Source organism: Pelophylax lessonae (genome assembly GCF_965119305.1).
Source record: "Pelophylax lessonae genome assembly, chromosome: 8".
Classification (NCBI taxonomy): Eukaryota; Metazoa; Chordata; class Amphibia; order Anura; family Ranidae; genus Pelophylax; species Pelophylax lessonae.
This window is the reverse complement of record NC_138775.1, coordinates 264,500,295-264,513,014: the sequence shown is the minus strand read 5'-3', so window position 1 is coordinate 264,513,014 and position 12,720 is coordinate 264,500,295. Positions and strand designations below refer to the sequence as shown.

General features: G+C 46.6%; 1 protein-coding gene across 1 annotated transcript in view; it reads left to right on the top strand.

Annotated features, from left to right (window-relative positions):
* RABGGTB (Rab geranylgeranyltransferase subunit beta) overlaps positions 1-12,720 on the top strand; it is a 48,048-nt gene that overhangs the window by 8,903 nt on the left and 26,425 nt on the right. The window contains exon 4 of the mRNA XM_082266231.1: positions 3,057-3,160. Within this exon, the coding sequence (XP_082122357.1) occupies positions 3,057-3,160 (104 nt within the window). The remainder of the gene's footprint in view (positions 1-3,056; positions 3,161-12,720) is intronic.

Sequence of the window (12,720 nt, the reverse complement as noted above, 5' to 3'; positions counted from 1 at the left end):
CTCTTTACAGGGCTTTTTTTTCTCGTTTTTTTTGAGTGACTTTATTAGAGAGTTATTTATGGAGCAGCAGCATTGCCACCCTAGAACACAAACATACTGTATGTTAGGACTACAGAACACCTCCTCCCTTCATCTTCATAACAAATAGAGAAGTGGTTCTGGAGCTCCCAGATAGGTGTGCACAGTGTAACTGATAGGAGTGCAGCTCAGACAAAAACACACAAGAATTTATCAGCTGGCAATACTCTTGGTAGGATCAATGGATTTATTTTTGCACTTCTTATATAATAAAACCCTTTCAAATATCTTTTAGAAGACTAAATAGGAGCAAGTAAGAAGTTTGTTTTGGTCTACATACACTTTAACCACTTAAAGGCCGCCTGCCTGCAATGTACTGCGAACAGGCGGCCTCTGAAGGCAGACGAGGTACTGGTATGTCACTGCCTACTTCCAGGTTTAGGATGTGCACCTCCCCGGCCGGCACCCACTGTGATTGTTCATAGCTGCAGCCTGTCAGCAAATCCTGGCTAATAATTCATGGCCGGGACCTGCTGAGTGCACTCACAGCCCAGAGCTCTGTGGTGACATGCAACACAGAGCTCTGTACACAGGGAGCGATCTGTCAGTTTTTCTCATCCCTGCAATCCAGGGATGAGAAACGGAGAGGTCATTAGTAAGAAGCAGCACCCATTACACCTAAGATAAACTAATTCCACGCTAGGATGTGTATGGCAAGGCTGCAGCCTACCTACATATCCCAAAATATGGGATATGAAAAGGAATGAATGTAAGAGAGAGGGATAGGTGGCGCTGCCTGGAAAAGAATGAAAGGTATCTAAATCAAAAAAAATAAAGGTGCTAGTTCTTTAAACACGTGTACATGAAAACATAAGTGATGTATATGCAATACAGTAATATATAACCGATTCCAGTACAATGTATCATATAGATCCAATGATAAAGTGCTCTCAGTGCAGAAAAAGTGGCAAAAATATAAATTCCAGTAGGCAATTTATCTCATAAATGTATAACACACTGTGTCATATAAGATAAAAAGTGCTCTCAGTGCAAAAATGTAGTACATAAACTATAAATAAATACAAAAATTCATAAGTACATATAGAATGTTGAAGTGACAAGTTCAAAACCAGTGCAAATAAAGTGATGGTGAACTGTAGAGATGGATGCACTCGTTTCCCCCCCCCCCCCCCTTTCAGGTCTGCACTCACCAGCGGGTAAAACCCCTGCAGGGGGTCACAGGCACCAAGAAATAACCAGAATAAAGATATGTCTCCTTATCCACCTCAATATGCCAGGTCGCTGGGGGGCTCCCATCATGGGGTTGTATGGATGAAAAGAGGCATTTCATAGTGTAATTCCATATATGGTCATTTTATTTAATAGAAATGCACTTACAAAGGGATAGTAGATAAAAGCCTTAATTTCAAAGCCGTCCGTTCCGTGTGCTGTATCCGGAACGCAATGCGTTCCACGGACCGGAAGCGTGAGGCAGGAAGTGACACCTAACTACCGGCCTAAACTTATCAACACATTGTTATTTTTAGTTTTTTATTGGATATGTTTTTTAGCAGAAAGCTAAAAAAAAAAAAATATATATATATAAATAAATAAATAAAATTCACATTAGTTTGCCCCCCAGTGCCCTTTCCTGCAGTTTTACTGTACTTTTTATGTGTAATAAATATATATATATATATATATATAATTATTATTTTTTTTCTGTTTTTTTATTCAAAAAAATAAAAAAACCCAGTGGTGATCAAATACCACCAGAAGAAAGCTCTATTTATGTGAAAAAAAAGTAATTTTGGGTACAGCGTTGCAGGACTGCGCAGTTACCAGTTAAATTAGTGATGTGCCGAATAGCAAACAAAATTACCTGGTCATGAAGGGGGTAAAATCTTCTGGAGCTAAAGTGGTTAAAGTAGCAAAATTTATTTGGCTCTGGTGGTGTCCTAGGCCAATTATTTATTTAAGTCTTTGCTGCAATTTTTAAAGCGGAGTTCCGGGCACAAAAACGATATTTTTTTTTTGTGCCCCTCCGCTAGGTAGACCTCACCTGAAAAGGAATTGGATAGTTTTTTTTTTTTTTTTTTGTTTACTTACCTTGTAATTGAAGATCGAAGATACTCACCTCAGAGTACTTCCTCCCTTGGAGCCGCGGCTCACCCCGTCACTTCCTGTCTCGGTATGATTCCTGGGAGCTGAACGTCACAGCTCCCAGGAATCAATGCGACGGCACCGGCCCCGCTCGTCATTTCCGGGCGACGCCGCATTCCCCTGCTAAACAGCTTCTGGGCATGCCCAGAAGCTGTGGAGGAATGCGGCGCCGCGCCGGAAGTGACGAGAGGGGCCGGTGCGGCGCATTCTGGGACAAGAAGACGCAGAAGAGGACCGCGCCGGCTTCAGCTGCCCACAAGAGAGATGGAAACGCTGTGGAAGAAATTTTATAAGTAAGTATTTCTTCTAAAAGGTAAGTGCGAACCGGGACAGATCAGAGGCTAGCCATTGTGGAATGTGCTAGCCCTGACTGTCCCGGGGGTATGTTTAGTAAAAAATGACTTCTGACCCCGGAACTCCGCTTTAAATACAGCTCAGGAAATGAACCTCTTAGGCCCCTTTCACACATTCTGGTCTGTCGGCAGACTCCATTTTTCTCAGCGGGGGATCGATCCGCCGATCCCCTGCTGAGCAGGCGGATGGCAGCTGTGTCTCCACGCTGTGTGCTGAGACAGAGCTGTCAGGTCCCTGCTGTTCTCTATGGAGGAATTGGATGAGAACGGACCGCCTGTCCATTCTTATCCAATCCGCTGGACGGATGGAAAATAGGGTTTGACAGGTCGGATGTCAGCGGACATCCGATGCCCCATAGAGATGCATGGGGCATCCATTCAGATCCGCCAAAAAAATGGACAGGCAGATCTGAACGGTCCGCCTGTGTGAAAGGGGCCTTACAGTGAATAGGAATGTTACTTCTTACTGTGTGTTTTTTCCATTGTCCCCTCTGACTTCTGAGGACTGATTTTGATCTGTAGCAGGAAATCCATACCTTCTAACTACAATGTCCTTCTTTTTTTTTTTTTCAGGGGAAATAGACACTCGCTTCTCCTTCTGTGCTGTAGCAACACTTGCACTGCTGGTAGGTTTAAACTATGCATTAAATAATAATAATTCTATTTTATCATGTAGTATAAGGCCCCTTTCACACTTGTGCGACTTGTCCTGCGACTTGGGACTTAAGAGTCACATGACAAGTCGATCCCCCATGATTTCCAATGAGTATCGTTGCAACTTCAAAGTAGTCCCTACACTACTTTGGTCCCACTTCGATGTGACTTGAGGTCCATAGGCCTCAAGATTGCACAGGCATTGCTTGACGTCGCTTCAAAGTCACGGGACTTTCAGTTCATACAAGTGTGAACGGGGCCTCAAGGTATTTTTTTCTGTGGCTTTTGAACTAAGTGCCGGTTCACATTTGTGCGATCACAGAGATCGCATGTAATTCCGAGCGCACTGCTCCTAAAATTGTATGCGATCTCTGTGCGGTGTAAATTCAGCCATACAGTTTATATGGCTGAATTCACACCGCAACCGCACCTAACTCGCACAGAACCCTTTTTTTGGTCCACAGCAGAATCGGATCGCATGGTGGTTCACACTAGTGCGATCCGATTCTGTGCGAACTTTCAGATCGCACTGCGATATGCGATCTGATCTGGGGGTGTCATTGACTTTTAATTGACACCCCCAGCGTATCACATATGGCAGTGTGAACTGCCAGGGCTGCGGAAGCGATGCGGGAACACGCTGTATATTCGCAGCGTTCCCACATCGCAGAAATGTTAACCGGCACAAAAAGTCCCAGCAAAAAGCACGAGAGAGACCCCCGAGCCTATACATGTCTAGAAGGCTTCAACTCTTATCTCCTCCTAGGCCAGGCCATGCCCCGCTAATGCCTTTTTCCCAGTCATGGGCTTGGCTGTAGAGGAACCTCTACGACTAAGTCCATGAGCAGGTGAAGTGTGGTGGAGGGGGGGAGGGGGGTGGCTTTGGATAGGTAGGATCGGACATGCCAACCCCTCTTTTATTTACAGATTGCCTATCCGGTGAGATGGGCCCCAAAAAGCTAGCACCTGGCAGTGTTGGGAATCACTGGGTTGAATATTGTGGGGTTTGGAGCAGCACTGCTTTTTGTTTAATTTGGTCACAGCTGACTGAACATATCACACAGGTACAGTGCCTGGAAAGGACATGCCAAATGTATTTTGCACAGGTACGGTGTCTGGAAAGCAAGCTGACTCCAGTATATAGCACAGGTACTATATCTGAAAAGAACAAGCTGACTATGGTATATTGAACAGATTCAGTGTCTGTAAAGGACAAGCAGATGCTAGTATATAGTTCGTATACAGAATCTGTAATATATTGCACAGGTATAGACTGTAATTTGATTCTCTGATAAATTGTCAGGACAGGACAAGCCGACTGCAGTACATTGCTCAGGTTCAGTACCTGCTTTTGCCAGCAGGTGGCGTATGCTACTCATCGTATTAACCTCTGCAGATAGAAGAATTGTGGCGATTCTGCCTGGGATGCCAATATGTGAACGGAGCCTTAGGGTCCATTCACACTAGCGCGACTTGTCAGGCGACTTGGTCGCCTGACAAGTCGCGGTGGGTCGCTCGCCATTGAATAGTACAGGACCCGTTCTAATAGGAGCGACACAAGTTGCTCCGACTTAGAAAAAGGGTCCTGTACTACTTTGGGGCGACCTGGAGGCGACTTGCATTGACTTCAATTATATGATATTATATATATAACCATGCAAGTCGTGCCGAGGTTGCGGTGCACGCTGTGCACCGCAACTTCACAGGTCGCCCCACCAAGTCGTGTCGCCGCAGTCTGAACGGGGTCTTAAAGTGATTCTTATAAAAGTACATATTTTTAAAATAACAAACATGTTATGTAATGGTTTTGCATAGAGCAGCCTCTATCCCCCTCTTCTTGGGTCCCCCGCAGGCCTCCTGGCTTCTCCCCATAGCCAGGTGCCCACCATAACAAGCCACTTGCTATGGGTGCACTCACGCAGGCTCACTCCTGAGCCAACTGTCACTAGCCAATGGCTCCCACTGTTGTCCTGAGCAAAGCTAATGAGCAAAGACAAAGCGAGCAGAGAGCCTCTGCTCTCACATGCACATCGCTAGGTCAAGATCAGGCTCAGGTAAGTATTTGGGGGGATGCATAGATGCACAGAATGAATTAAACCTTCTGCCTTTAGAACCATTTTAAAATGTCCATGATGATCCGTTTTTTGACAGTATACACCAAAGCAACAGTGTTGCTTGGCAACTAATAAAAAAAGAAAAAATAATAATAAATTGTAAACTGCAGTATTCAAATACAGCAACACAGAAAACTGCTGAACCGTGCTTACACTGAGAAGTGTCATTTGAACCACTTTGGTGTGAAAAATTAAGCATTTTTCTTCTTTTTTTTTTCCTCATGTTTTCAGCTTACATGAGGTGTGTCCCGGGTCAGGTCTCCAAGGTGGTGTTATGCATTTTTTCGGAATTCGGCACTGCGTTACTTTAACAAAAAATTACACAGTTGTGCGATGATGTACCCAAACAAAAAGAGCGACAATTTTAAAAAAAAACAATAATTCTGAAAAAACAATATTTTTTTACAATGTGCTATAAAACATTCCCAATAAAAGAATACATTTTTCTCTTGCGTCCTCTGACAGTCGCAGCCTGTTCAGTTAGCCTTCACGAGTGGGTAATGCGCCTCTCTGCAGGAGTAGGCTAGGCAGTCAAAGGTTAACAAACAAAAGCTTTTACACATAGCACTCCTCTAGGGGGCTGTTCCTCAGCTATTACCCATCAGCCGCTAGGAGCGGCTCTTCAGTTTTATGCTGCCTAGCGTAGGAGCTGCATGTGACTGGGATTACGGTCCTCAGTTATCTGGCCGACCTCCTGTTGAGGGCGATTTCGGGTGGCCCATCAACTTTCAGGTGTCGGCACTGACCCCGTCATTTCGTCTTGGTTGCCTGGGGTTGGTCCTGGACTCCGCTCATGCAAGTTTTTTCTCCCAGAGAAATAACTTCGCTCCTCTCTACGGACCTGCAGGCGGTCCCTGTGGCTGCTGGTTTCGGGCTTCGAAGCCATTCCATTTTCCTTTTCAGGATGACTCCTGTCACCCGCTCTGACACAAGGAAATTCTTTCTAGTTCTTTAGTTCTGGGCACGCTTTGTGCCCAGGGGACGTGGTCGGCGGAAGGATCCTCCTTGCCGTTATACAGTCTTGGAGCTCCGAGCAATCAAGCTCTGATTGTTTCCTTGGATGCCTCGGCTTCGGGGTCGCCCGATTCGTGTTCAATCGGACAATGCCACGGCGGTGGCTTCCGTCATACACCTACGTGGGCACCAAGAGTGCCCGGGCGGTCAGGGTAGTGGCCAAGATCCTGTCTTGGGCCGAGTTGCGCGTTCTAGCGATTTCGGCTGTTCACGTTCCAGGAATGGAGCACTGGCAGGCGGACTATCTTTGTCGCCAGTCCATGGACCAGGGGAATGGTCCCTGCTTCCGGAGGTGTTTTGACTCTTGTGTGCCGGTGGGGGGCTCCGGACGTGGCTTTGTTCGCGTCCCGTCTCAACGTGGAGGTGGGTAGGTTCATGGCCTGAACCCGTGATCCTCTGGCAGACGCCATGGACGCGTTTGGTGGTGCACTGGCACCAGTATCGGCTGATTTGGGCCTTCCTTCTAATTCGACTGCTGTCCAGGTTCCTCCGCTAGTTGGTGTCGAAACGGGTACAGGTAACTGGTGGCCCCAGACTGGCCTTGTCGGTCTTGGTACGCAGACCTCGGGCAGTGGGTTGTCAAGCTGCCCTGGCGGCTTCCCTTGTGAGACTTTCTACTCTCTCCGGGCCGATATTCTATCCTGTTTTACAGTCTCTGACTTTGACGGCATGGCTGTTGAAAGCCAAGTTTCGAGAGGACAGGGTCTCTCGGATGCTGTTATTCCTGCCTTAGTGAAGACTCGGAAAGCTACTTCCAGGAAGATTTACCATCGTGCCTGGAAGGCGTATGTTGCTTGGTGTGAGTCGCAAGAGTTTCATCCACGCATTTTTTTCGGTAGCGAGGGTTTTGGCCTTCCTGCAGGAAGGTGTGGATCAGCGCTGGGCACGCTCAAAGGTCAGTTGTTGGCCTTTGTCGGTTTTCTTCCGGTGTCCCTTGGCGACTAATTCCTTGATTCGCACCTTTACTCAAGAGGTGCGTCATCTGGTTCCCCCGCAGACGGCTCCTTTGCCTCCATGGGGCCTGCCTTGATTTGTTGTCCGTTTTCTACAACTGCCTCCCTTTTGAGAACATCAGAGTAACAGCTCTGCTTGTGTTGTCCCAGAAAGTTGCCTTTTTGGGGGCTGTCACCTCTGTTCAGAGTGTTGGTATTGCTGGTCGCCTTCTTTGGTCGTTTATAGGGATAACGTGGTCCTGCGACCCACTCAGACTTTTTCCTGCGGTGGGGTTTTCTTTCCACCTCATCGTTGTTCTTCTGTTGCTTCCACCTTGGGCGGAACCCAAGCATCCCAAGGACTTTGTACTGCGTTCCTTGCATCAGGTTTTTTTTGCCTGTCTGCCGCGGAGTCTTTTGGGAAGTCTGATTCCCTGTTTGTCCTTCCGAGGGCCCTCGAAAGGGTTCGGCTGCAGCTTCTCCTGGTTTGGTTCGGACGGCCTTTGGTTTTGGGCCTATTCACTATAGGCTCCGGTGCCTCCTTTTCCTGTTAGGGCACGTTCTACTAGAGCAGTCATTGCCTCTTGGTCTTTCCGCCATCAGGCTTCATGTAGCTAAGGTGTGCGTAGTGGCGACATGGTCGTCTGTGCGCACTTTCACAAAACTCTTCTGACTTGATGTACTGGCATCCTAGGAGGCTTCCTTTGGCCGCGAGGTTTTGTGCGCGGCGGTTGTTTTGCAGAGATGTGGTGTTCTCTCTCTTCTTGGGGTGTATTTGTCCGTTGTTGGCTCCTGTTGAGCTTTTGTTGCCCTGTTGGCTCAGTTTTTTTGACTCTGGCCTGGTTGCACGTTGCCTTTTCTTTGGTTGCGTCTTCCCACCCCTCACACCTGCACTGCTTTGGGACTTCCCACTAGTGAAGGCTAACTGAACAGGCTGCGACTGTCAGAGGACGTAAGAGAAAATAGAATTTTTGTAAGAACTTACTGTAAAATTCTTTTCTCTGAGTCCTCTGACAGTCGCAGCCCCGGCGCCTCTTCTTTTTGGGGTTGATAGTCTTCATGTACTGCTTGCTACAAAACTGAAGAGCAGCTCCTAGTGGATGATGGGTAATAGCTGAGGTGTGTTATGTGTAAAAGCTTTTGTTAACCTTTTCACTGCCTAGCCTACTCCTGCAGAGAGGCGCATTACCCACTCGTGAAGGCTAACTGAACATGCTGCGACTGTCGGAGGACTCAGAGAAAATAATTTTACAGTAAGTTCTTACAAAAATTTTATAATTTTTTTTTTTTTCAGTTTAGGCCAATTTGTATTCTGTTACATATTATTGGTAAAAAAAAAACCCAAAAAGCGTATTTTTATTGGTTTGCGCAAAAGTTCTAGCGTTTACAGACTACGGGATAGATTTTTGGACTTTTTATTTTTATTAGTATGGCGATGATCTGCGATTTTTAGCTGGACTGCAACATTGCAGAGGACAAATCGGACCCCTAACTAACATTTGACACTTTTTGGGGACCAGTGACATTAATACAGTAATCAGTGCTAAATTATGCACTGTTACTGTACTAATGACACTGGCAGGGAAGGGGTTAATATTGGGGGTGATCAAAGGGGTTATTGTATGCCTAAAAATGCTTACTCACTTTGGGGGGAGGGGTTCTGTGGCAGGCACATAGAGATCGGGGTTGTAGCTTAGCTGAAACTTCTGATCTCTCCCTGCCTGTGTGACAGAAGACTCGCCTGCTTTGTTTACAAAAGCAGGTGGGTCTTCTGTCAGTTTCTCTGACGATTGCAGAAGGCCGGCAGCGATCGCCGCCGCTCCTCCCGTTGCCTGATTCCGCTGTGTCTAATCACAGTGTGATCGCGGTCTCGGCGGTGCACGCGTGCTGCCGAGACCGCGTGCACATAATCACGTAGTACTATGGGATTATGCGCAGCCAAACCGCCCTGCTGCAGTAAATCTGTGTGGGGCGGTCGCCAAGTGGTTAATATGGAGATCATGAAAGGAACTGCACCAAGATTGAATATTAGGCCCCTTTCACACTGACGGTCTTTCAGGCGGGCCCAATCAGACCACTCATTTCTGTCTATGGAGCGGCCGATGTCAACGGACATTTGTCCGTTGAAACCCGCCAACATCCGATCCAATCCTGTCCACTAAAAACAGACCGATAGGAATCCGTTCCCGATCTCTCTGATGGATCAAATGACAGTCAGATGGCAATGGGCAGGCGGTCTGTATCCAATCTGACAGCCCTATAGAGGAGAGCGGGCTGTGTCAGGGTCTGCTCTACATCAGTGGATCAGGGATCAGCAGAGAGATCCCCCCCCCCCCCCCCTGCTGAGCAGGCGAATCCGCTCGCAGGCTCTACCAGTGTGATAGAGACCTTACAATAAGTTTGAATGACAGTTTGAGATTTGCATATCATGTAATGTGCCGGTATCCTCTGTCTAGGAGTTTATTACATGGACATCACCCAGGTTTTTATCAGGCTTACTTTAATGAATGGCACAACAGTATAGCAGTGTATTCGCACCTTGCTGGTGATGTTCAGATGGGTGCTGCCTGTTGCATTCTCTGGTTGTGTGCTGCTCATAAATATTTGTAACAGCCAACACTGAGACTAATGCCTCGTACACACGTACCGATTGTCGGCCGTAAAGATTCGGCCGACGACCGATCGGCCGATTGTAGGCTTGTTAGTATGATGCTTCCGACAGCGCATTTTCGGCCGAACAGAATCTGTTGTGCAGGCATTAAAATTTTTGTAGGCCGACACCAGAACGGCCGATTGTTCGCCAGTCAGTACAGATTTCGGCTGACAGACAGCAGATGAGCAAGACTGGGCATGCTCAGAAAAGAAAAAAGACAAGGAAAGTTAACCATCACATGACATCACTTCTGCAGTCGGCTGTTGTTGGCCGACAAAATTCGTGTGCAGTCTTTAGCACTTTTCAGCCGACAGGACAGCCCTGGACAAAAGACGGCCGATCGTTCGGCCGACATTCGGTACGTGTGTACGGGGCTTTAGGAAACCTTTGTCAAACACCTGGGACCTTCTATTGGGATGTGACAAGCATTTAAAGAGTTATTTCACCTTTCATAAAGGGTTAGTTCACTGCTCATATCTGTGTGACTTCAAGTCGCAGCAACTTCAGAGTAGTCCCTGCACTACTTTGGTCTGACGTTGATGCGACTTGAGGTCCGTAGACCTGAAGATTACACAGACATTGCTTCAAGTCCAGTCAAAATTGCGGCAAAATCACAGGACCTTCAGGTCGCAGAAGTGTGGAAGGGGCCTTAGTCGGAGCTGCACAGTTTGTTTCGATCTGCAGACACTCCTTCTCTGCATAGGCACTTATTTGGTAAAGGTGAACAAACAAACCTTTTAATAAGAACTTGATTTTTAACAGCCATCCTTAAACTCCCAAAAATCCATACCTCCTTATTCCAGCAATGCAGTGGTTAACCCCTCGCTGGTCGCTGTCATCTTCTCCCCGGCTGCTTCTGGGTACTGCTTACTGGCTTTTCGGCCTCTTGATTGGACTGCCGGAAAATGATCCCACAGATGTGCACGGCAATCAGTCACTCTAGCACAGCTGGAGAAAGCCAGGAATGCACGTTGAGCTGCGCATGCGTGGCTATTTGTGCATTCAATAAGTCTGTGAGCAGGCAGGTGTCATTGTAGAAGAGAGATAGCGGGTCTCTTACATAGTAGGTAAGGTTGAAAAAAGACACTAGGCCAGTGATGGCAAACGTTGGCACCCCAGATATTTTGGAACTACATTTCCCATGATGCTCCACTACACTGAGCATCATGGGAAATGTAGTTCCAAAACATCTGAGGTGCCAAGGTTCGCCGTCATTGCACTAGTCCATCAAGTCAACCTGTGTGTTTGTGGGGGGGGGGGGGGGGTGTTCATGTTAATACAATTTCCTATATGCCTGTATATTTGTGTTCATTTGGATTTTGGATGCCCATATAAGAGGTTTATTTTTATTTTTTTAATTACCGACTCTTCCTGCTGACACCACCAATTGTGGAAGGGAGTTCAACATCTTTACTGCTCTGACCATAAAGAACTGCCCAAGCACTTTAAGGTTAAACAGCTCCTCGTCAACTTTATTAAGTGGCCGCGGGTCTTCTTAAGTGACCAGAGACTGAATAGTCTGAATAGTTTTCTCCCAATGCTGGAATCACCATTTAGATATTCTTCTGCAATAAAGATCTGCCTGCTCGCTGTTTTTCGTTTGTCAAGTTTAGTTCCACCTTAAACCTGATTTCCAGTCAAACTGCTAAATACACCGATAAAAAAAAACCTATATGGGTGCGGTTTTACCTGCTAGAGAATTTGGGTTTCCGTCCATCCAGTCCTGAGATTTGCACAGCACAGCCCTGTCTGGTGTGGCAAGAGGCCTGGTTTTTCTCTGCTGCAGTTCAGGAACACTTACAGGGCTTATAACCTCCCTACCCTGTGACTGGACAGTAAAATGGAGAAGCAGCAGGCTCATGAGCTCATCTCTCTGTCAGGGGAACAATGGGGGGCGCCAGACTAAGTGCAGCAGGAAACCTGCTGCACCTAATCTGGCGCCCCCTGTTCCTTTTTTGTCTTCTACAGAGAATTGCTTCACTCTATGGGGAGCTGCCACTACTGTTGGTTTTTCCCGATCATGGGCTTTTAGAACCGCTTAACCTTTTCATTCATGTCTAAGACTTTGATATACTACAAGTCCCATCCTCCACCCCAGCAAAGTGCAGTGGCAATTCCTTCTCCCTCTTCCTCCTGTAGCCCTACTAGACTTTCTGCAGCCACATAACAAATTTAGGACTTATGTGTTCATTTGTCAGTGCTCATTGTAATCTTTCCTGCACCATTCTTTTTCTCTTTGTGCCTTTTTATCTCTCTATCACTTTGCTCTCCCCTACTACCACCATGCTCCTTCCTAGGACATGATGCTTCTGCCATTTCCTTTTCTCCCAGTCTGAGCTCTGCTGTACAGGGACTGATACCAGGTCAAAGTCAGGTATTCTAATACATCTGAAGATGTATTACTGAATCCAATAATACGGTATTCATTTGTGTCTTTTTATATCTGCTTCGAGTCCAGCTTGTCTGAAAATAACTCCCTTTCTTGAATATTAGACTCCTGATTGCGATGTTAGTTTTCAGAATTAAGCCCACAAATGGACTTTATGCAGCATTTAATAAAAGAGAATTTGATGACCAGCAAATAAAGCCAACCCCCCCCCCCCTGTGTAAGGAACGTGACCTATAACCCCTGTGCTGTATCTGTTCACTCCCAGCAGCTGTTACTGTTTGTAGATAATAAATTGGCACATATTTTACACGTCTTGCCAGGAGCTGCACGGATTAACAAAAAGTGTGCACAGATTGGACGAGGCTGATAGAAGCCGGTAAAAGCGAAAAATTCTTTAAACAAAATTTTCACAAAGGGTGCAAAATGTGGT